The following is a 26,079-nucleotide window of genomic DNA, read 5'->3' on the forward strand; positions in this document are numbered from 1 at the left end:
CCCTTCGGTTTCTTCCATCCTATCGTGGAAGATTTGAGAGACTGGGTGGCTTAATCCAGCTATCCCGGCAACCAGCAATTGTGATGGGATGGAAGTAGGTGATCCCAAACTCTTTTAGCACGTGTACGTTGGAGGAAGTGGTGATGCTCTGGTTCTTGGGCATCATCACATAGAGAGCATCTCTCCGGAGCATTCCAACATCCTTATAGATTATTTGCTGTTAACAGGGTATTATGATAAACCAAGCCAATTGAACACTTCTGACCTTCTCCAGCAGATCCCACACCAGCATCCTTGGGGAACTGATAGGTGTTCTTGTCCGAGAACACCTTGGATTTGTCCCGTCTTCAGGAAACTTTGTCATGCGTTGAAGATAATGAAACGTCCTTCAGAAGAACAGCAAGTTTAGTCAGTTCGGTTATCTCTGCCATCGCCTAGTCGCTTAAGGGCAAATTGCTTACATGATTGTCAAATATAAGGGCAAAAACGACCGCGTTCTTCTATTTTATGCATTGTTTGGGAACTTATTGGTAAATTGGTGCAGCAAAATCCCTGGCGGATGTCATATTTTCTTGGCAAGAGAATTTCTTCTCCAGCTTCACTAGGTCTACATTCACTGATTATTAGGATAAGCTGACAGCAAAGAAAAAGATTTTAATTTAGATCATAGCATTAGGAAGGCCCCAAATTAAATCTAGTACCTGCAGTCACAAAAGCAAAAAATGTATTTGAATCCTGGAAATTGAGACCCACATTATCTTTATATCCATATAATGGCAAAAGCTGACTGGACATCGACTTTACAGCAAATAAGATGAAAACGCCCTGCTATAAATGTAATAGTTAGATTCTGGTGCCAGTATTCAATTTCATATGTTGCCGACCATTTGCATTGCTTCAACGGCTTAGAGACCAAATGCAACTCTTTGTACAAAATCTGGTCTCCTCTTGCTCGGCATCCGAATAAGCCCTGTAATTTGGAGCTCCGTAACTGCTCTGCAAAACCTTGCTCTGAAAGAACTCAAGTTAAGGACCACAAGGGAATAAGATCAATAGTCAATTAGAGTCCTACAAAAGGGGCCACAAGCCCGTATATAAGCAGATTCAGATTACTACTGATAGTGAATTATATTATTCTAGGATGGAAATATAATGTAGAGACATTTCCCAAAAATACCAGCTCCAAAGCAGCTAGGTTTGCATGCATCACAATCACAGACAAGTTCTTAGCAAATCATAAACACATTCTAATATAACCCATTTAAGCAACATTTATGGCAGAAGTCCAAGATGACCTGATGCATGAACTGTATACCCTAGATATTACTGCATGATTTGGTGTCTCATCAGTTGCTGGAATTACAAGAAAAACAAGACACCTGGAGGATACTGAATTGTAGCTTCACTCTCTGAAGGTGTGGCTTTAACTTTTTTTGATGCTGGTGAATGCTGCAATTTACGTTTGGTTTTAGTGCCAGCACTGACTGTTGCCTTGAAAGATTGGTACCAATCAGGGAGATTGATGATGTCACCATACTCTTGGGCAAGACTGTAACTGCAACCAAATATTTTAACATTTTCAGATCACATATAGTAGTTGGCATTATGAAGCTTTTATATGGGAATTGAGTTAGGTTGCAATACGGTGCGACTGCAAGAGTAATCAGATGGGTGGATGGGGACATGCGTCATAGTCCCAGGAACCACCTTGAATTGCACTGATCCAGCAGATGAGGAGGCAGGATGAGTACCAATACACAGGGCATGGGACCATCAACTTTATGCAGCGAGTGCTTTATATTGCAACCTAAATCATTTCCTTAAAAGGATTCTGTTGCTAAAGTGACAGTTGCATACATCTCACTAGAAGCTGGAAACTTGAAACTGCAATAGAACTTTGAGTTTCTATTTCCAAAATGACTGGTAGCAATTAAAATTCACTGTGTTGGTCATATTTCTATGGTGAATGTCAAATTTCAGTAATGTGGCATGAATTACTTGATATCGACTAAATATGATACATGAGTGCTTATAAAATAAGGGCAAATTGCTTACATAATTGAGGTATCATGCATGGACGATGATAAGACATTCCCACCTCTGCTGCAGCATCTGCACTGAAGATAAGTTGGGGACTTCAGAAGATCAACCTGAATTGTTCTCCTTGGATCTCCAATTAAAGCCTAGGTACAATAAGGAACTTTCTTATATTATAGAAGTTACAAATTTCATAATCTGATCTTCAGGAACATTGAAAGGACAGACAGCAATTGTTCATCTATAAGGGGGCAAATTTTAAATTATTTTTTAATAATGTCTGGCCCGTAGTAGAAATGAATGGAGAGGAATATCTGCCAAAAAGGGGAAAAACTGAAGAATAAGAAGTATATTTAAATAGGTGGAACAGGTGTTCACTGGTTATAGTTATCGCATTATTGCAATAGATGTTATTATATTACCATTAGGAATATTCTTTATATCTAAAATATTCAATTCCAAATAGTTAAGACAAGGCTTGATGGTCACTGTCGTGGTTTGGGTTGTGAGTTTCTAGATAGTGAGTGCTGTACTACATGCATGTGCACGTGTACAGATACAAATAGGCATGCACACACTGTTCACCAAATGTCTAATTTCCCTTTACACTTGTACATTTCACCTAGTATTAGTCAAGCCCCTGCAGCAACTCGGTTGGTTGACACTGCACAAACAAGCACGAATAATTGATGCTAGTGTCAAGGCAAGGTCACATTTCTTCCTCAACCATGTGAATAGAAAGTGGCCTAGAATTGACTTATTGAGATCCATCATCCATGACAATATGCTAATAGATGTTACCAGAGCCAAAACAAATTGACCAGTTGGATAGGTGAACCAGCTTATTGGCTAGTCCACTTCCTTTAAACAGGCTGGGTGTTCCTCAACCAGCAATACAGGCAAGTTTCAACTAGCCATTACTAAACCGATGCTTATAAGATTATTTTGTCCTTGTCTTCACCCCTATTTCTTTGTAAAGTCTGTGGTTTGGTCCTTCTGTATAGAACCTTTTTGGAAAAAAGAAAGCAAAACCAAAAGCAAAACTGCTATGCACGCAATCTGCTTCTGAACAAACAAAGTAGAAGGTTGAGAGAGAAGTGACACCCTTCCTATATGTAGTTCATGAGCCAAACATGTAAACTACCACCCAAGCCTAATTCCCATGGTCTCAAGATTCACGGCCCTTTTCTTGGTTATACAAATGGCCTACAATGGAGAGGAAAAGGGGAACTTCAATAGGAAGGGAAGCTCTTATTTGGATCCTCTCCAGGTACACACTACCTATTTGATATGGTACAATAATGCAAGTCAAGTTACATCAAAGGTTGGACTCCAACCCTTCAATACCATTCACCTATATTCAGGGCCTACCAGACCATACCAAATCGGCTGATTCGGAGCACACCGAACTGGATGGTTCAAGGTGTACCAAATCGGACCAGTTGGGTACCATCATGGTTTAGCTGATCCGTTTTGATTATAAGAGGCGGCCCTTCGAAGCCCTAATCTCTCCTCAGCCCCTATTCATAGCTCCCCTGCTCAAAGCTCTGCATTGGAAACTTGTCATTCCTGTAGAGTTGACGAAGATGATGTATAACGATGGCAATGATGACCTTCCTTACAAGTGAGTCTCTCCCCCCCTTTCGCGGTCCCGTTGCTAGATCCGAAGCTGTCAAAGCTCCTAGTATACAACTCGAAGATTCTCTGCCTCTCTCTCTCACACCCTCTCTCACCCTATCTATCTTGGTCCCATCATTGGATCTGGAGCTCCTGAAGCTCCCAGTCGACGATTCAAGGCTCCTCAGCTTCTCTCTCTCCCTCCCTCTCTTCTTCCTCTCCCCCTCCCTCTCTCTCTCTATCTCTCTCTTTTTCTCCCTCCCACCCTCCCTCCCCCTGTTTCAGTATTACCGAATCAATCATCGGCCAGTACGAGCCCTGGTACTCGTTCAGCGAACTTTACCGATATTATTATACATGTTTCAATAATGTTTGGGTTCAAAAAGTTGGGCTGCCAGTTTAGTGGAGTATTTCAAGTTGGACTAGATGTCTCACGCCCAAGCTCATCCCAAACTGGCAAAAAAAAAAAATACTACTATATTTCACTTCTCCATATTCATTGAGAATGACTCATATGAAATCTTTGTTGACCAAATTCGAGCTTAATCTCTTAATTCACTAATAGAAATTTAAGAAACATGTATAGAATATATATCTTTTATTTCCTATAATTATTTTAGTTATTTAATAATCAATATCACTAATCCGATTAGTTGACTTGGTGACCAGTCCTTAGCTGGGTCAGTGTCTCGATTGGGGCTGAAAACATGGCAAATGAGATTAAGATATCGGATTACAACGAAGAGGGTCAACGACAATGACAGGCTAAGCTTCAAGAATCTCTACTCGCCATTATTTATTGTGCTCTCGTGGACTCCCTATGAGCTTCTTAGTTTTGCAATAGAAGTTCCATAGACTATCATTGCTCTCCATTCTGGTGTACTTATCACATTAGAAAATTAAAAGGATAATTATATGACAAATGAAAATTTTAGTTGAAGAAAGACATTATGACAAGTTGACAACAATGATGGCATTTCATGAAATAAAGCTAGGCCAAATAAATTAAATTAAAGTAAAGATAAGTGATTTAGATATCTATATGTGCAAGTCATAAAGAAATTAAGATGCCAATAACATAGAGACCAATAAAAAAGAACCCTATTTATAGAAGAACATGAGTATGGATACTTACTGACTGTAGAACATCAACATGTTTGAAGCAAACTATTTCATGGAACGGTACACACTCAATGGGCATCAAAAATTTCCTGTTTCAAAATCAAAATTACTGTACAGTGAATACCCTTTTGGGACAGATACAACAATAACAGAATTTAAGTTGTTAAAAAAAGAGTAATGCATCAAAGATTTTCCTTTTCTTTCCTGCCCTCCTTGCATGCAGCTAAGGCTAGATGTATATACCCCAGTTGTCCATTCAACTTTAATTATTCATGATACCCCTTATTTACTAACAACATAAATAACAATCTGTGATTTACCTGAGCATGCAAAAGAAATTATTTTGATGTTCCACCAATAATTCTGCATACATAAAAAATGATAAAACTAACAGATTGACTGAACTTGATTTTTCTTATGAGTTTTAATTTTTAAACCTTCCTTATCCCTCTTCCTTGCAAAAGCAGAAACACGTGCAGCACACGGAGATAATTATATATTCATTATCATCAATTTAAAAAAAATACAGCTATTTTATAAAATATAGACATCAAAATTCAACATCTATTTTCAGGTATTCCCTATAGTAATTAGGCAAGGTCAACAATTATTCACTCTGATGTTTGAATGTCTTTTTTGAAAAGCTTATTTGCTATTACTATCATCCATCAGTTTATGGCAAAACATCAGAGCTAATAATTGTACTTTTCAAAAACAATTATCAACTCTGATGTTTGAATGTCATAAACTCATAGATGATGGTAAAAGCAACAAAAACTAAAGGGGAGTGCATCTAATAGTTTGGTGCAAGTGCATGTCCATGCAGTTGTCTGACTCATGTTTGATGTAAATGTTATTTAATATGCTGACAGATTTGGTAAGTGGTTTGGTTATCAATGCATTTTGGTGCATATGCATGTACATTTGATGTTAAAGATCACTTAATTATTATATGGGAGTCCTTTTCCACTAAAAAAAGTAGAAGAATCTATAAGAATGATTGCCTCCTTAATATGGGAGTCATTTTCCACTAAAAAATGAAGCAGAATCTATAAGAATGATTGCCTCCATTCAGGCAAATGCCACAAGGCACAAGTTCTGATAAACATCACTGAACTCTAGCAATGCCAACCAAAACATCCAGCAATATGATTTTAAAATCCAGTGCCAAGGACAAGAGTCTAAAGTCTGTTAACTTCAGCTAAGCAAAATTACAAACCCATACATACCCACTTACACACGCATGCAGTCACACATATATATATAATTTGAATTAACAAGTTCCTTTTTACTATTATTTTGATTTTACTTTGAAAGACATGTTGCATAATAGATGACAAAAGGCAGTCTTTTTTAAATGAATTATATGCTCTATTAAATGCACAGGGCAGGCATTATCTTAACTAGAAATTTATTTAGCAGACGATCAGACAGTGGACCCAAGGGGAAGGGGTGAAGAATTGGACTCTGGACTTTGCTTAAGGTTTTGCAAATTAAAGTGGAATTTTGCTCTATGGTAAGGCTAAGAAAAAGGAAAAAAAGAAAGACTGAGACCACTGTATGTGCTGGCTAACTTCTCTGTCCTTGCAAAGGCTCGTTGGAATAGTATGCCCAAAGTCCTTGCTGGCATTTACAACTGGTTCTCTATATAGTAATGCTTGTTTCCTTTTATGTTAGGGGTTTTCTGCATAGTAGGTATCCTTTGCCACAGTTACAATTTCAACCCTATAGTACAAGTTTCAGTTAATACAACATTTGTTTCCATCTAACTAATTGAATTTTTTATACTTTTCTTGTCACAGTTATAGGTTTACTGCCTACTATAGTAGTCCTTGCTAGTTACAAATTCAACCTTGTAAGATAAGTTTCAGTTAATGAAAACGTTTATATTTGTCCCATAAATTTAAATCCACTAACTGTTGCCTAATTCATGAATCAGTCTCCCAATGATAGTCTGGTCAAAACATCAGCAACTTTGCCAGGGGAAGAATGTATCAAATAAATTGTACCAACTTATATTTCTAAAAATAATAGTGAGTAATATCAATATGCATATATAAACATAAAATACAGAAAATTGGATTGGCAACAGAGTGTCCCAACAAATTTATTATTAGAATGAATGAAAAGAATAACAAGAAAATGCCCAGATCTAAAAAGACATCGGCAGAAAAGTAATCAGCAACAGTTGTATGACATTGCTCGATATTTCACCTCAACACCAGATTATAGTCAAAGGTCCAACTGGGATGTGGTAAACAGCAATGGTTAGGCAACTTGTCTAATCACAATTGAAACAGGAAACACAATTGAAGATGAAGAATTTAAGCCTGGCTTGATGTCCGCTCCATCAGACAAGAACTTCATCTGACTGGAGGGTGATGCATCGAGTGATGCAAAATCAACACCAGACAGAATGCCAACAAAATTAAGGCCAAATTTTAAAGCAATTCAAATATTATATGATAGTGTGACATCAGAAAATGGTAGACCATAAATGAGTACTTTGGAGCAGGTATGAAAAGACCCGATTGGTTTGTCATTGAGTATGTCAACATGAGAAAGTATGCATATCGGGTCTGTGTACACACAGAGCTTAATTATTAGAAACGGTGACCCTTGTCAGCTCAAATGCATGTATCTCCAAAATAAAGATTTCAACAACAAACCGTAGAGAACATTCAACCTAAACCTGTTTACAATCTTACAACTGTAATCCTTGTCAATTTACTTTTGTACTCCATATCGAGCACAGTTGTAGAAACTCCACGTAAAATAGAAATAGATCATAGTTAAGAACTCAACAATTCCAAAGGCAATAAGAGGTTGACTCACCAAGTACATGTCTCTTGAAGTTTCTATATTCCTTTAGTATTGCAATTTGTTTAGAGTAATATAATAAATGATTATGGTATTGTCTCTACTTTGCATACTGATCTTGTAATATAAAGCTAACTAAAGCACTAATTACTAAAGAAAATAAAGAAATAATCATCACATATAAGCGAACAAGACATCTCTTGAAACAGTGATAAAGGATTTTCCTGTTTGATGAAAGCAAAATAAATACAGTACAGTATAGAGCAATCATCACTACCAAAGCACTCTGCATTCTTCAGTATCCATGAAATACAAAGTATTTAAACTTTCATAGATGGACAACTGACTACATGTTATGATAAAGAGAGCATCAAACTACATATACATACAAGATATAAAAGGGATCCTACCTGACCATGCCTTCCAACAGCATAGCAGCTTTGTCATTCACTGACAGTGTTCCCTTTCCCGCACTCAGCGATATTGACCGCCTGTATATCACCATTAAGAAATTTTTTTACTTCCTTGTGTTCCTCCTATTGTATACCTTAGGACCTAATCCATGTGTAACAGGTCAACTAACCTTAATTCCCTGAGAACAAATGATCTTTTTTAAATGCTTCATGAAGATTTCATTGAGTGGCAGGAGAGAGATGAATGTTTAGTGACCCAATCTATTGTAATATGCAACAAAAAATATGTGAATTCTGTGATGCCTCAAATGTAATATTATGAGTCTGAACGTGGACTTCAAGTATGGTTCCAAATGGTAGACACTTGATCTTGCTTCTAAGCCTTTGGTAGAATTGTGCTCCATAGCTGACCCATCTTACTGGAGCAAGGCTTGGTGCTGATAGCATGGTTTTAACAAATTTATTATGGCATTTGCTTGAGGATGTGAGCCATATATAACAAAATATTTAGTTTCATGGCCCAATTAGATAGTGTATTCGCTCCAGCATTTATGTTTCGAGATTAGAACTTAGACCTCCATATTGCAGTGTGTTGCTCATATGGTGTGAATCATTTGTAACAATCAAATTTAGCTACAAGACCAATCAAACAATGCACTCACTCCAACACTTCTGCCCTAAATTTCATGACATTAAAAACTAGATTTGCTGTCTAAAAATTGCTATATCTTCAAAGATAAGCCATGTTTTACTATGTTCACTGCTTGGTTGTCAGCAGAGGAAGAGCTTTAGCACAATAGTAAGGTTGCTCCATTATAACCTGAAGGTCATGGGTACAAAATACAAAAACAGCCTCTCTGCACATGGGGTAAGGCTGCGTACCTCTAACACCCTCCAGAGCCTACAATGGTGAGAGCCTCATGCACTGGGTCACCTTTTTCACAGCTTGGTTGTCAGCAACTTCACTGGTTTTGTCAAGTTCCATTTTGAACCCTTCCTGCATATTTTTTGCAAATTTCCTTTTCCTGGTTATGCACCTAAGAGCTTTGATTTATGATCCCTTGCTTTCTTGATCATCCTACTTACTACCCTTTGAGGTACCTTTTTGGATTAAATTTGACACAGAACTCCACTTCCTTCCATTACCCTTATTTCCTTTCATAGTTCCTTTTGGCATTTCAATGTTGTTCAGAGCTTTAACTTGGTGATATCTATTCTGGGCATGTATTTAAGATATTTAAAGTATCAAATTCCCCTCCTTTTGGGATCTGAAGGCCCTTTGTTTCCTTAGAGTTATTAGTTTTCACTTGCCCTTTTAGGTGCTTCCAGTGCATTAAAGAACAAGTTGGTTTCTAGAAGCTATTTCTGAATCAAAAGTTAGATCAATATCAAAAACTAGCTAGTTGCATCTGATGTATCAGAAACTAAGGCAACCAAATTATACTATAAATATATCCAATTTTTTGGATTAAACCAAAATTTCATAGGTTCTGTAGGCATGGTGCTAAGTCAATCAACATATGAACTTAGCCTAGCAAATTATGTCATAGAAAGACAAAATGCGCATGCAACCACTGATGAAAAGCAAAATTTTCCAGCTTGCTCACTCAGAAGAAGTCCATCTGATACAAGCGTTCTAGTTAAAGAATGTTTTTTTATTTACATAAAAAGTTAGACAGACTGTATAATATATTTATTTCGATAAAATTCATTTCTTTAAGATTACAAAGAAGCAACCCATATGAAGATTTTTCTAATTAATAACAGAAGCCAGAGCATGAGTGAAATGTGTAAACTTCACATAAGAGCTTTACAGATGTGATCAGATGCTACACCGGTGGCATGCTTATTATCATATTTTCAGCATAAGCATATGTGGCAGCAGGCTGAGGCAGGTTGAAGTGGCTAGAAGGAAACAATTAGCTCAATAAAAACAAGCAAAGAAAAATGCCCCAAATCGATATCATGAAACCAATAAATATTGTGAATCACCTTTTTCCTATTATTACACTTCCAGTGAAACCAACAACAGTCGGGTTTCAGGGTTCTATATGTGACCTTTCCACCCCTCATTGCTAGCATCTTTCAGTTGGTTCCCTACCCCTATCTAGCATAAAAACCAAAAAAGTAGATACTGCTTACTTATGAATATCTGTGCATTTTTCTTTGAGAACTGGGCCACCTCCTCCAGAACTTATTATTGATTGAAGTTCTCTCACTCTATCTTGAATCTGTAAGAACAAGAGGATCCATCAATAAAGTCTATTTCCATTAGAAAATTGAAATTAACAGTAAAATCTCAAATGCGTAATTACTATGTTCCACGATGTATCTAAAAAAGTTGAACTATTGTCCAATAATTTCACAAAAATAAAATATAAAAACCTGTTTAGAACAAATATTACAGGTAATAGATAAATTATACCTTGTACAATGTTAAAATGACTCCACATCCCCTCAATCATCTTGAGCTTATTTTCTGCATGTAAACTTCTATTTGTATATGGCTTAGTTTCATAATTCTCTACTTCTTCCCTAAAATCTTTTTCTGCCAATAAATATCCACCGTAGCTTTTCAACAGAAAACCTCCGTTGCTTCTCATCCAACCAGAAAAATTTCTGTCCAACATTATATTCACTAAGACCCTGAACATCAAGTCAAACATTTTTCATTTCTGATACTCCTCTAAGACTGTGAAAGGGAAGTCAAGGTTAAAAAGCACTTTATGTTTTCATTGTCACTGATTTCTTAGAAAGATAGGCTATAGGTCAAGGTTCGCCGAACCGGTATCAGGACCCATACCAGTTGATGGGCGGGTCGGTACGATGCTGGTTCAATATCGTGCTGACACATGGTACGCTTGGGCGTGCCGGTTCGGAGCCAGCACACCCTTTTTTTGAGTTTTTTAAGTTTAATTAATTGATAATCATTTTTTTAAATTTTTCAATGATTTTAAGTCTAATTTGATGTTTTTTTATGATTTTTGATGTTTCTATGATTCCGGTGTAACCTAAATGATGCATCTTGTTATTTTAAAGTGATACAAAATATAAAATAATTAGTGAAATGTTGCATGTTGCAAACATAAAATATCCTAAAATCAACTAATAAAGTAAATAAAATAAAATAATATAATCAATTACATATATTTAAAGTACAACATACATACTGATATCCAAAATCTCGTTGAGTGGCAATGCCTTTCATAGATATCCGGATCATTAGCATAGTCAGGAGGCACATCAGCCCACTCCTTTAACCAAGCAGCATTATAGTCTTGTATGTTCATTCCGTAAGGAACACTCTCTGGGTTATAAGCACTCTCAAATAGGTGTCCTCTGACTGATAAAACGGCTGTGAAGGAGACCATCTGAATAAGCCGGCAGCAAAATCGACCCGTAAGATGCTTTAGGCTGCGTAGGATAGAGCCATTGGAAGATGCCTTAGACACACCATATCCATATCCGCATCCATATGGGTCATAGGTTGCCCATAGCTGCAGATAATAAGATTCTAGTATACGACTGAAAACCTGATACGTCTATGGATGCTACTCCACATGCAAGGTGATCTATAGCTGTAATGTATCCTTCTAAATGATCTCGAGGAGCCCTTCTACATGCAATCATATCCTTGCGGGCTCTACCAAATCATGCACCGTGGTTCCTATCCTATGTAACATGCGTAAACTGGAACTCATCGATGAATCAAAGACCACCATGCGGCTGTGTCTCATAAATGGTGGTCTCATATCCTCCACTCCTCTGGCTAGTAGATCCATGACCACCAAAACTGCTGCTCCTAATCTCTAAATCTGAGTGAACTGGCTCCTCCTCCACACTCTCCATGGGGGTTGCTGGTGCCTTTTGTTTTTCTTTTTTGGTGCATTAAGCAGCTGCATGCTTATCCTTTGTGCCACTCGCTGCCTGCTTACCCTTTGTGCCACTCGCTGCCTGCTTACCCTTCGTGCCACTCTTCTTGTTTATCATTCGTGCCACTTTCTACCTACTTTCCCTTTGTGCCCCCTCTTTGCCTGGCTATGTTAGAAGAATGTATGTCGCCCTCCTGACCGAGTCAATCAGATAGCATAATGGCCTCGTCTAAGCATCTCTGATCATATCTCTAAGAGGATGTCTTGAATAAAGAGCCATATGGTGACCAGCTCCCCAGTGACCCCTGTGGCTGTGGCTAATCAGCTGAAAGGATACGTGAAATATTGCTCTCTGCCCATAGCGCTGCATCGATCTTAGCCTCGCTGGCTATAAAACTAGCCACAAAACTGACCAGTCGTGGAAGCAATCCTCACTCATCAAGCTCTGTCTCATACTACTGGCCCACAAGCCATCCGATCATAGGATCTTCCTCATCATCAACAAAAGCACTATGAATCAGATCTATGTATTTTAGCTCCACTTCCTCCTGAATGTACTTCAGCCTCAACCTCAGATTGTAGTAAACATATACAAGGTCATTGAGGCGCTTCTGTATTTGACTTTTTCTCTACTTGCTATGGATGAGGACGAGGATGGACCAGTTGCACTCACGGCCACTCGAGGAGATCATCTGAAAGAGGATTCGAATAGCTAGCCGCTTATGATTTTTTGCAGACAAATCAAAATAAATCCACCATTCAACTACAAAAATATTGAAGAAAATTACATATAAGATAGTATCGTATTAGTAGCCATCTAACGCCGGATAAATATCTTCCTAATGTGTAATATATCCGGATTCATACTTTTCTTACAAGAGCTGTCGAGACTCCAAAGCTGTCAGTGCCCTCTCTAAATATTCTAGTCTGTAAAAAAAATCGTGTTGTAATATGTTAATAATTTAAGATACCAATTAACTTACACATGTCACTTAAGTTAACTTACCTTTTTTAGACATAGAGCTGTGACTTCTGGATCAAGCTCAATCTTGTAAATCACATTACCTCAAAAGTTATATCTATTTTATCTAATACATAATACTATTATTTATTTATTTATATATTTTTTAATAATTTTAAATTAAAAAAATATGTTTAAATACCATAAATTCTGAAAAATATGTATTTAACTTCATAAAATACTTCTAAAATATGTATTACGTACGACTAATTTTTCATATTTTTTTGTATTAATTATATATTTTTAATTTTTAAATTAAAAAATAATTGTTAAATATAAATATTTAAAAAATTAATTTCAACTCAGATCCATATAGAACCCAACAATGGATGCAAAAACTACTTATTCTTCAATTTTTTCCAAATTTAGTCCTAAGTCACTATACGCATGATCGTATTAAAACTTAAATAAATGGATACTAAATTTTACTAGAGAGTAGCTTGCATGCCCCCAAAATACGCTTCTGATTTTACATTTTTTTAAATTATATTTTTTAATTTTTTATTTTTTAATCCAAAATATATTTTTAATTTTTAAAATTATATATAATTCAAAAATTAAAAATTTTTATGTTATCATATAGATCATCTATAGATCTACAACATATCATAAAATCATGCCCAAATCAAAAAATTTAGCATGATCTCACTTTATTTTGTAAATTTCGAGCTATTTTTTGGAGCCCAAAATAATAAATGAGATAGGAAGAGGAAGCACATCTTATTTAAGCTTGAATCTTTCTTCAATCATGTTGAATCGGTGTAATTTTGCAAACTGGGGGAAAAGGAGAGCTGAGAGACGTTTAGAGTTACAAAGAAAAAATGTCGGACCTTCCTAACATCTTTTAACAAAAGAAGAAAAGGGGGAAGAAGCCTAGTTCCGAATCGGGTCAACTCGGTGTGAACCGTTCGAACGAAACCGGCCGGTTAGCAAACAGTTCCAGCCAGTTGGGTCCGGTTCCAGCCCTTTCAGACTGGTTTAGAGCCGTTTCCGGTTTTAATACCTGAACCGACCCGGTTCCCCACGGAGTCAGCTCAGTACTGACCAAACCAGATGGTTCGGTCCAGTTTAGCCAACTTTGCTGCAGGCACCTACTTCTTGTAAAAAGCAGCAATAACTCTTCCTCCTCTGTATGGTTTGGTTAAGTGATTGATGGTTTACTAAAAAGCCTAAGTCTCATCTTTCCAGCAAGAAGTGTGCCGACATATGCTTACAAGAGTAAAATCCAAATATTTTACATTTACACTGGACAAGTTATTCCCAAATTTATAAGGACATTAAATCAAGAGGGCATAGATAATAATGGTACATCTTTTCACTGCTAAAATGAATGTGAGTATTTCCAAACTAAAGTTGTTTGGAATATTGGCAAATTTGAGTAATACTAATCAAGATATGTTGAACCGGCCCGTACCGATCAATTTCCAAACTAAAGTTGTTTGGAATATTGGCAAATTTCCAAACTAAAGTTTTTTTTTTAGTGCAAATCATGTTCAACCATTTGGATCTTCAATTTGGATGGCCTATCATTGATTTTGAAGGTGAGAGGGCCATCTTAGCCATCCTCTCGAGGATCTATTAGGATTACCTGACAAATTTCCTGCAAGATTGATGGGAGATTACTTTATGGGTCTTTCCAGTAAGATTCAACAATGTAGTAACACTGGGATGACATTTAAGAAAAATGTTTAGTCCAGTCATTTATTGGTTGCTTAAGCAGTTAGGTTACACCTTAAGCAGCATATCTGAAATAACATGAAGTCAATTTGATCTAACAACTTGGAGGCATACTTAGCATCATGTAGTTGCCTGCATCTTCCAATATTCAAGATCATTTATTTATCCAAGTTGTTTAGGTTAAGTTATAAAGACATCAACGTTTCGTAGGCAAAATGACATGTCCATGGTTGCTAAGTGTTCCAGGAAACATATTAGTGCTTCTATAGCTCAGAATATCAATTCTTTTAGTTTTTTTCTGTTTTTGGATGACCACTCCCACTGTACCATGAGTTTCAAAATGCTGAATGCTATATCTATTACACATTTGAAGAGGGCATCTGTGATATGTATATAATTAAAAATGTATCTGAGCTTAAATTTTTAGAATGCCAAACAGAAAAATCAGATATTCTGTAATTACATGGTAGCCAAGAGAACTAAAGACTCTGCACAAGAATAAATACATCAGTATAACAGGGTTTAGAAATGAATCTTCTAGATGAAACTGGGGATAAAATTATAACTTAAAAGTAATACCTCATTCATTTCCTCTATGTGGACAACCCAAATGTTAAGCAAATGAGAGAGTGATGCTGCTGGGAGCTCCCTGATCCAATAGAAAAAGTTAACAAGACATTCATATATGTCTAAGATAATACAATATAAAGAATGCTTCAGGAATTTAGAAATCAGTTGCACCACAAGCACCATCAAGTTAATGAAAGACCAGTAACTAGGAAGGGTGATACAATCCTGAGGTGAAATCCATGGCTAATATAACCTGAGCGTGCATTAGGTTAATGACGAATTGCAGATAAAATTTTGCAAACTTGAAGAACTATTTCACTCGTTAGCAGTTATTTACTAGTAGCTACAAGAGGACCAATTTACCACGTGGTTTATATTTATAAATGCTACAGCCTTCTTTCAAGTATGGGAGTTTTTCTAGCAATCTATAACAGTAAGCTAGCCCAGTTTAAAAAAGTTCTCATGGATATTATTGCATTAGTCCATGTTTAACTCAAAAAGATAGAAAACATAATATCTGAAACAACCTAAAAGATATGGTTAGCACATTGTAGCCATGAGGTACAATATCTAGCCACTTGATTCTTAGTTGAACAGTACTTACATACCTTACCTGTTGTATTGCCTGAGCAATAAAGCCTCCTTTAGCAGAACCAGACTTTCCTTCAATGAGACTGCGACCAGTCAATGAAGATAACTGCAAGTTATGATCTGAAGCCCTCAGGTTGTAGAGAGTTGGATCAATGGCCTCGCAGAAAATGTCTAGTAGTTGCATATTTTTTTGTTTTCCAACTTCAAATAAGCACTGCCATGGATAGCCAGAGGTCGTAGCATCATATGCCATAAGATAACAGTGATTGGAACATGAGGTTTTGACCGATCACAAGAAATGACAAATCAACTAGAAACACATTTCTCAAAAAATGAAAAAGGTGCCCTTTAGCAATAATATCTATTGCCAATGAAGCACATTATTTTGCATAAATTTGGACCATAGATGCACATAGTTTAAATTTTGAACAATTAAAAATGACTTAATAGGTTGAACAACAGAAAGACATCCACATACTAACATTGACCATGCAAATAAACCAAAAAAAGAAAAGAAAAGTAACTCACTTCAAGTGAAAAATAAGCATGCATGGAAAACTCTCTGATCGCCCTACTAGCTAAGATAACTAGGAAGAATCACATAGGGGGCAATCCATGGATGAGGATATTGTGGACAAGTTTGGAGTCCAAATCGAAAGTTCAGATTGAGGGTTCACATTTCTTCAAATATAACTTGAAGATTTAGCTAAGTTGAGCAAAGTATCTGATTCTATGAGAAAACGGTACAGTTTAATATTTTACATGCTGACTGCTACAAGCATGGTGTATCCCAATTGTCCCAGACAATAGTTACAGAAATGGTGGGTGTTTGTCTCTAGAAGATATTCGCACTCCCAAAACAACAACCTCAGACTTGTCTAGTAGATTCTGTGGCACCTCTCAGCACACCATTTTACTATGAAGTACATCCTTTTTTCCACACGACTCCAGAAGAAACTATTCAACATCATAATCAGCCACCTTTATTCTTTCTTGCTTACTCCAGAGGTTACTTAGTCATCCATGAGAGACTTGAGACTAGCCCTAGTAACTAGTAAGTATCTACCTACGACTATGCAACATAACATCATTGACTTCCATCAAGCCAATCACCGAGCCAAGATGTATATTTAGAAGGAATAAAAATTCTTCATGCTCTAAAACCATCAAAATTTGACACCACAAATGGTTCCTAATATCAACTAGTGCCAAATTTTATTCTCTAATTGTCATCTAAATAAAAAAAATAGAATTTGTACAACCAAATATGCAATATTTCCGATTATGTTTTGCAAATATTTCCATCTTCTATGTCCTTTATCTGCACCCATGGTTTCTTATACTATCAGTTGTACTCCAAAAGTTGCTTATTGCAGGCATTCTAGCTCCATAGAGTAAACATCATATGCTTTGAGGGTTTCCATCATAAGTGTGATTTTTTAATATTTTTAAAAGGAAAGTACAAGTGTGCAACAATATTCAAAAGGCAGGAGCAACATGTGACTATAACAAAAGGTGTACATAGTTATATGGAAGAAAAAGGCTGCCTTGCTGCATAGTCAACATGGAGATGTGCAAAAAAAACAACTAAAGTTGCCTCTTAATATCTAGATTTGAGAAAATCTCAGCAGTTCATGTTTTTCTATGACTGTTCCGCATGATCATTGTGACTGCAACATTGAAATTGAAGAATTGGGCATACACATTTTCTTATTGTAAATAAAATGGACAAGTTTAGGCTTTTAACCATAATATTTACCTTTTTTCTTTTATACTACTCCATAGAGGATGAGCCTTAGCACAATGGTAAAACTATCCTATTATGACATGGGATCACAGGTTTGAAACATAAAAACAGCCTCACCACGTGCAGGGGTAAGGCAGCATACATCTGACCCTCCCTAGAACTTGCAGTGGCAGGAGCCCTCGTGCACTAAGCCGCCCTTTTTTTCTTTTATACTACTCTACAATAGCAAAAGTCCTTCAAGGGATGGACTCATCTCGAACTTAAATAATGGATCAGTATAAAAATAATAAAAATCAACATATTCGACCATCATTCTGAAAATATGTTGCATATGTGAAGCTTGTGCACATAGATGTCCCGCAATATTCTTTGAACACTAGTGACTAATTTGCCCCTACGATGCATAGTTTTGGCAAATATTCCCCCATGGTACATCAAGCCAAAAGGCTTGCCCTTTAGCATAGACCCTCCAATGGACTCATGAGGCACTAACTTTGAGAATGGAAAGAAAAAAGCTTTACATCCTTTTCCTATGACTACTAAATATAAATCAAAAGATTTTTTTTCTCCTCTCAAAACAATTCAACTGGGTTTCCATTGTAAATGCTGTTACAAGGCATGAAAAGTAGTTGGGCTTTTCATAGTTGGATTATAAAAGGTTTTTAGGGCTAGAATTTAGAGTTATACAAGCTTGAAATTGCATATGGATTACACAATCAGAAAGGTTTCAAGTTGAACGAAGGCTTTTATACAGAACTACACAAGTCTTAGTGACTTAATTTGAGAAGGAAATGTAATTCAATGGCCAACAAAGAGTGCTAAAGCCAAACAATAATATAATGCAGCACCAAACATTCAATGGCATTCAGCTCTAAGCAGGGTGCTATTCCCTTTGTTAAATAGAAAATATCCAAGCCTCATCATATGATGGTTTGACGTGTCTATAATATTATTAAGCCAGTGCACCCAACAATAGTCAGAAACCAAAATGTCAAACAGATCCATTGAATTAATGGGCCATAACCCAAACTGGTGACTTTGGTCAGATCATAGATAGGAATTCCTCATCAATTACCACCATTAAAATAGTAAGTGATTACCTTCACCTAGTCAAGTAACTTCAGCCATCAAAAGAAGGCATTTCAGACAAATCAATGGTGCACTTTTTGATGAGCCAAATTCATTCTCTGCAGATTGACCAAATTTATATTATCAAGGATACATCCCAGTATTCTGACTCAACTAACTATTGTATTAGCGATCAATAGACATGGTAGTTTTTTGAGAGGATTGTGGAGTCTTTGATGCATCTACTCCTGATTTACCTGGTGCCTGAAGGCACATGATAATTGGCATAAAGCCAAATAATATAAAGCTTAAAAAAATCTCCAAATAGAGATAAAAGGCTCATTGATGCAGCCTTAAATGTCCATTTAAAGCAACCTGCTAGTAAGGCTACCATGTATCTCACTAGAGTCGAAGTATTTGAGCTGAAAACCCATCCAATCCTCTTACCATACATGGAGGCTTAAATCATCTAAAAGAATATCTACATGTAACCCAACCCAGAAAGAGAGAGCCGTTGCAGGATTACAGGTGGCAAACCACATATTTACCATCAATTCTTCCTATCTCCCACCAATTACTCAACCCCTTGGTCACATGACTAACAAGCATGTATGAAGAGAAGTTGGGAACAGATCCGTATGCGACAGCATGGAAGTACAGCTCTCAAAATAAAAATAATAAAGCACGAGATGTTTCTGAAGGATGATTTTTCTTGAAAATCCAGGATCCTTTCCCCGCAGCAGAAGAAAACCAAGGAAAAATCCCGCAAAATAGCAAACAGGGTGAGAGAAACACAGATCTCACCACTAGCAACCCAAGCGTGTTGCCTCCTAAGAGATTCACGCTCACTGCCTCTCCCTGGATTTTTGTGGCTCTCGCAACTTTTGCGTGACTTTTTATAGTTTTGATGGCCAACCCTAGCTACTTATAACCACCACATAAAGCCCTACGCAATGATATGTGTGGGATCCTTAGGGATCTCTATTCTCGACCGTAGAATCACTGAGAAATAATTTTTTATAAAACGCCTTATATTCTTTTAATTCCGAATTTATGGGCTTCTACAAATTGCAAAAATATCCATCAACACTTTGTAATTGACCCCTGAGAAATGGAGATTAAATTAATGAAATCCCTTTTGCTTACAATTTTGTTTATTTATCCTTCCACCATACTATATTCCACATAAGCTAATAGGATCGGAAAAATATCACTGATTAAATCCCTAGCTTATGTAATTCTTAATTCTTATTTTGTAATTTAGTTGGACCCAAAAATTGTTTCTTAAACAATTTCACAAATAAATATTTTATTTATAATAATAATAAAATGTAATGAAAATAATTTTCATAAATCTCACTAACCAGTTTTTCTTTTGGTCCAACCTCATACAAACATACTGAATATACTACCTCAAATTGAGGCCCGTGGATTTCTAATTGAGCATCTATACAAATTTATCTAGTGCACTCAAGATCCAACTTTGTCTGTATATTTGATCTTGAGAAGACTATCAACAATTGACTCAGTCAAAGCACAAGAACACACCAAATATATATGCATAGACCTCTTAAGTAGTTAAGTCAAAGGACATACAAACTAATTGTGCTGAATACTCTTCTCAACATCAGTGATCACTTTCAGAAGGTATTCATATTTGGATCCCGTTCAATGCATGTACTCTTACAGTGCACCCACTCATCTGCTTAAGGTCTCTACCTCAATGACGGAGCCTATCATCCTACTTATATAGCGGCACAACGAGTGTAGGCCTAAAATATGCAACTTGGCCTAGAACAACATGAGTTAACAAGGAACCGAAAGACCACCACTCCGCGCCTATGATTCATTAATCATGGGTGTGGTCCTTCTACAATATTACCCAACATATATACCATGTGAACATCTCATGTCACAATCAAATACCCAATAAACAAATAAACATATATGTGAAAAGCAGAAAAAAATAATTCAATAATTATTAAAATTGATTTACAAATTGATTTCTGAGGGTATATATCTAACAGTTTCTTTCATGCATAAATACTAAAAGGGTATCTGCAAGCATATATTCAATGAAGCGTTAAACTGTTTTAGAGAGTAGTAAACAGGTAGAAAATTGTTCGAGCTGGACGTCAATTACAATGTAATGATGATTGATTGTAAAAGGTAATATAGTCATTTTTCTATTCTCCTTCATAATTTGTATAAACCCACATAGAACAATTAGTTGTGCTAGATGAAGACTAGAAAGTTTTGGCGTAGTTATTCCCAAGTTCCATATTTTTTTAGTTTTCATTCATTAGAGTCTCTTCAAGCCATCTATAGTACGGCAATTGTTCATCAAAGGCATGATTACAATAGAAGATGGCAACTATTCAATTACAGAAGATGGAAGAAGCACTCAGTTGCACTCATCATAATTTTCATTGTGCTCTAAAACAGATAGATTATGTTATAAGACCTACCATAACAGCAGAACTCCAACCCTTTTGCAGCGTCCTCAGCTCAGTTAGCCCATGTATCAAACTTCCACCAGTGCCTTTCAGATTTTTTTCCCTGAAAAGGTCTTGTTGCTCATAATTCTAGCATCGACTAGCCTTGAATATAGAATGAATTATCATGCAAAAATATACATGATATGGATGCCCATACCTTTGACAGGATGGAAGATTGAAAGCATGATTACGCAGAGAGTCAGGCAATGAATCACACTGGCCATGCTGGAAAATCTGCATGTGGAATCAATGGGAAAATAATACAGAGTACGAATTCAAGATTTATGTCAAAAGAAGATCTCTGAAACATTAGAAACAAGTCAATCAACATATTCATCAAAATCAAAAAGCCCATTTGCAAAGGGATGCCAAAGTTATGATGATGGTATAATTCATGTCTTTGTAGTTTCCATAGTGTAGAAGAAATTACATAAACAAAGGAACAAGCATATCTTTACAGTTTCCAGAAATATTATTAGACTAAAATATTTGTAAGGGTCGGTACAGATACCTTTATTACTACTTCCATCAAAAAATAAAAACGAAACCAAGATAGTGGTTCAAGGTGGCTCACTCTATATATGAAAAAATGGATATGGGAGAATACTATCACTATCTCAGACATTTAATAAGAGGGGAAGAGTAGTATGACCTCACAATCTTCATCAGGTATGTCCAGGCCCAGAAAACTCAGAGGCTCCATTTCAAAGTGTTTAATGCATGCAAGCTGCAGAAAGAAGCTTTTTTCACATACATATACTCGTGGAGGCAGCATGGTGCAGAATTTGCCTCATATGTTAAAATCAAAGTTAAAAGGGCAAAGTGCTAACCTTTAGAGCCCTTACGAAAGAAGTAATTGTTCCATCATGTCTAAGGAAATAGTTTCTTAAGAATGCTGCAACTTTGTGACCGATACTGAAGCCAGAACATGATTTTACAAGAACAGACTCAACTAATGCATTCATCTTCTCACAAGGAGATCCCAATGTGAACTTAGAAGGATGCAAGTGTTGCTGTGCATCTGATAGAAGAAGTCTCCTTGGGGCATCAAAAGTTGTTGCAACTCCCATTATAAAGATGATTGGAATCTTGATCACCCATTCACTAAAAACAGGAACTTTTTAGGAGCCAGATTGCTAGTAAAAATTAAATCTGTGGGCAATTTTATTAGGTCATGGTAGAAATTTTTAGGTCTATGTGACCACATAATGTCATGGACCGTTGGGCCTAGTCAGGCATAAAGAAGAAAGATAAAGCAGATTAGTGTCTATTTTTACAGATTTTATGAGATTAACATTTCAATTCACTGTGTTCTATTTGATAAAGTTTCTAATATGACAACAGAGTGATTCAGCTTTTGAACTTTTGTTTAATTTTTGGCAGATATCCATTTTATCCTCTATTTTTTTCCTTTCTCTATGCTAACCATCTTCTAGAACTTTGGGGCTTCTATCACAGACCTCAGTGGTTTACCAATTACTGGAGAGGAAGAAAAATAAAAAACCTTGCATTTCAAAAAAAAAAAAAGGTTATGATATCTTGTTATGAATGTCACTTGCAAATGCACAAGAGAATGAAAATTATTTCTTGAGTAAATAATATGAATTTAGAGTTTATTATTGAGAGCTTTAGACCCAATGAAGCTGGTTCTGGCTGGTTACTGAGTCTACCTTAGATCTCTTCAAAACACCAATCCTGGACACAAAAAATGACTTTGAATCAGACTCCTCCATAAAGGAGATCATGTCGAGGTTTCTGGAAGGCTCTGTCAATTTCATAGAAGGGGGTACCATATCCGAAAAATGTATGAAACTTGTAGGTTCTTACTGGTTTGATTGATTTAGTACCAATAATGAAAACAATTACAAGTGTGACAGATACTCTTTAATTGGGTACAAACTGTATAACAGGGCACTATAAACAAAAAACAGTAGATCAGTTTTATCTCTGATTATGATTTTGTATTATGAAGCTGTGCTGCTTCATAGGTGATTCAACTTATGGCAGCTTGCCAAACAGGAAATATTTCATAATGTTATCTCTAAAATAGGACCCATTGTGGAGGACTGAAATCCCTTGGCAATATCTCTAGTTGTGCAAGGTATCAAAGGTGGCAGGAGAGAGGCCTCTAGAAACCCATGAACAAGAATACCTCAGCATTGTGATGAACTCGGCCAGGACAGCGCCACAGCATCGCTCCATATCATCGATTATCAGAAGGATAGGATTATCATAGTTCTCCGGCTCACAGTACCATGAGGCCAGTATATAAATATCAGCCATCTAGATGCAAGGAAAGACGGCAAAACAACCATGTAAAGGGACAAGCAAACTGGAGCCAGAAGAGAAAAATATCTGTTCTTTCAAAATTTAGATTGATGATAATATCAGAATTGAAAAAAAAGTAGCAGCAGTTTCTTACATCGGGAGCCTCTGAAACCAGCTGTCTCAACAAGCTTCTGAGACAGCCAGATATCCCATGCTTAACCGAGAAATCCAATGATGAGAGGTAAGCCACATGGCATCCACTAGATTTCAGATGCCCGCCAAGCTCTTGAAACGTCAGCAGATCATCAACAAACTCCGCATTTTCTGTACCAATTAAAATCAGTCAGCACATTAGAATAAGATTTAGTTCCACGAGCTACAAGTGGGGAGATCTTACTTGTGAAGATCAATGCCGTGGGTATCTTCCTGCATATAGTATCCGTTACAAGCGGATAGGGCCTTTGAATCTCAGAAACTTTATGTGGCCTGATGGATTTGATGTTGGAGAACGACTCAAGAACCCACCTTTGTACTTCATCAAACAGATTGAGATTGATCTGCCTCAAAACATCCTGAAAGAAGAACAAAGGGGAATATCAAACTCGTTAAAGAACATCTTTTTTCACATGAAAACAAGAAATCGAGATGCACGAAGAGGCAGACGACACCTTGATGGTGGAGTCGATCTTGGACCAGGTTCGGTTGAAGGCTTGGAGGCGAAGCTGCTCATAGATCCGATCGTTGGCTTCTTCAGGCGACGAGACATCAGATTTCTCAATGGACTTGGGGGAAGAAGGCGGCAAGTCAATCTTTCTTCTCGCTCTGCCACATCCGGAAGACTTTCTCTCGGATTTTCGAGGCAAGGCCTTGTGGAGAACGAAGAACGGCTACGGAAAAGGGGCAGTTAAGCGAAGAGAGGAAGCAGACGAAGGAGAGAAGAGAAGCGGTGAGAGGCGAACCTGGAGATTGTTATCGACGTCGTCGGAGGCGGCGGCGGCCGAAGAAGTGGGGGGATCAGAGATCGGAGAGGGCAGCATTGGCTGGTTTCGAGAGAGAAGACTGAAGGCTAGGGTTTATTTGGGTCCGTCGTGACCTCTTTTGCTTCTCCTATCAGGGGGCCTGCGGTTGTTTTGGCGGGAAGAGTTGGAGGGGAATCGCCGACTCCTCGGCAACTAATGGTTTTGAACTAATTTCGGCGTATAAAGTACAGATACTAATGGAAAACGCCATCATGATAAATTTTAGATGGAAATGCATAGACTTACAATTAATTTTTCTATTTTGTTAGATAATATCTATGGATAGCTTTTCAACAGCTCTGACACATCTAAGCAACTTTGCCTCTTTCTAATGCACCCATTGCTATTTGGCATCTAACAATACCTAAAGAGGAAGTAAGAGAGCTCTTCACTTTAAATCTTTATAATACATGGAATTAAAAGGGGCAGAGTTGAGTGTATTGCAAAGTGGTGACTAAGTCTCTGCTACTCGGACATTTGATTATAAGATTTATATATATTGTCACCCATTTGATGGCACCAAAACTTAAAATAAATTAATCGGATCTCAAAATAAGCACTTATTACACGGTGGCTTGTTGTTTCCGTAAGCTTCGGAGCAACATCTTCAATATATTAGTCAATAATAAATTTAAATTATACTCTTTTATAAATTTTTTACTTTTTTTTGTTTTGACGGATTTTTCATACAATACGTATATGGATACAACCAATAAAATCAGAAAACAACACACTTTCCATTACGAATAACAATACAGGTACAAATACACCCAATAATATCTTTCCATTACGAACAACATGCTTCATCTACTCCCTCCTCACGTCTATTAGTGCTCTTGTCCAAAGTGAAGAGAAGATAAAAATGCTATCCAAAATTTTTTTAAAAAAATACTATATAAACAATACAAAGTCATTATAACACATAGTCCAATAAACTCTTCTTAAATGCTCAAAAAAAAATAATATTTATACAAAGAAATCATGTGCAATTAGATGGATCTAGTCATCTTCAAGAGTACAAATTATTCATAATTTCTTGTCTAACCACTACATATATAATTATGTTCATCCTGTGTTTGTGATTTGCATGGATGTTAAATACCCCTCATTATTTTTCATTAGATAATTTCAAATTTTACTGATGTAACCTCAATTACTATGCAGAAAATTAATTTGTATGACTTTATTTATATTTCAATTAGCACTTAAATTCTTGTCATATTTAAAAATATCTATTTTTATAATATTTGTTTTCAAAATATTTTTAAAACCAATCAAAAAAAATCATGATTATAAAATTAAGAACGCAAAGCTACATTTCTCTAAAGGATTTTATAAAAAAATACAATTGTATCTTTAAAATTAAAAATGTGGACATAATTTTCATGCAAAAAATTTAGTATTCTAATATTTTTTATATTTGAATTTTAATGCTCTAAAAACTTCATGATTTGACTTCCTCCAAATTCTCATTATAATATACTACAAATGAAAGAGCATTTATTTGTCTTGACAAAATTTATTTTATGTCTTGATGATATTAAATTCAAAAGAGTTCCTAAAGTTTGCTTATTACTTGACTAGGTCATAGGGTAACTAGTTCACTAAACAATACATTATAAAGCAAAAACATATTGTAGTTTATATCTTCATTGTTTTCTTGTGATCAAGGCAAGTGTAATGTGCTTGAATAAAGTTATCATGCAAAGAATACTTATCATGCGAAGAATACTTATGCA

General features: G+C 36.3%; 1 protein-coding gene across 4 annotated transcripts; it reads right to left on the bottom strand.

Moving 5' to 3' along the window:
- Window positions 1-634: 634 nt before the first annotated feature.
- Window positions 635-24,440, bottom strand: ORC3 (origin recognition complex subunit 3). Of its 4 annotated transcripts, none has more exons than XM_088717350.2 (17): window positions 24,281-24,440; window positions 23,990-24,208; window positions 23,719-23,893; window positions 23,476-23,645; window positions 23,206-23,336; window positions 21,884-22,157; window positions 21,706-21,780; window positions 21,211-21,287; window positions 21,024-21,114; window positions 15,758-15,954; window positions 15,159-15,228; window positions 10,152-10,240; window positions 8,007-8,087; window positions 4,790-4,865; window positions 2,056-2,117; window positions 1,391-1,555; window positions 635-1,011 (listed from the first exon to the last, which is right to left on the bottom strand). In XM_088717350.2, exons 1-17 carry the CDS (start codon window positions 24,356-24,358, stop codon window positions 906-908), a joined length of 2,136 nt encoding a protein of 711 aa, XP_088573476.1. In that variant the 5' UTR covers window positions 24,359-24,440; the 3' UTR covers window positions 635-905. The 4 variants fall into 4 exon arrangements, with proteins under 4 accessions (XP_088573476.1, XP_038979713.2, XP_088573477.1 ...); XM_039123785.3 differs by having other exon boundaries at window positions 2,056-2,183; XM_088717351.2 differs by lacking the exon at window positions 8,007-8,087.
- Between the last annotated feature and the right edge of the window lie 1,639 nt (window positions 24,441-26,079).

This window comes from Phoenix dactylifera, chromosome 3 (genome assembly GCF_051530095.1).
Source record: "Phoenix dactylifera cultivar Ajwa chromosome 3, Ajwa_hap1_PhDact_Kaust_v1.1, whole genome shotgun sequence".
NCBI lineage: Eukaryota > Viridiplantae > Streptophyta > Magnoliopsida > Arecales > Arecaceae > Phoenix > Phoenix dactylifera.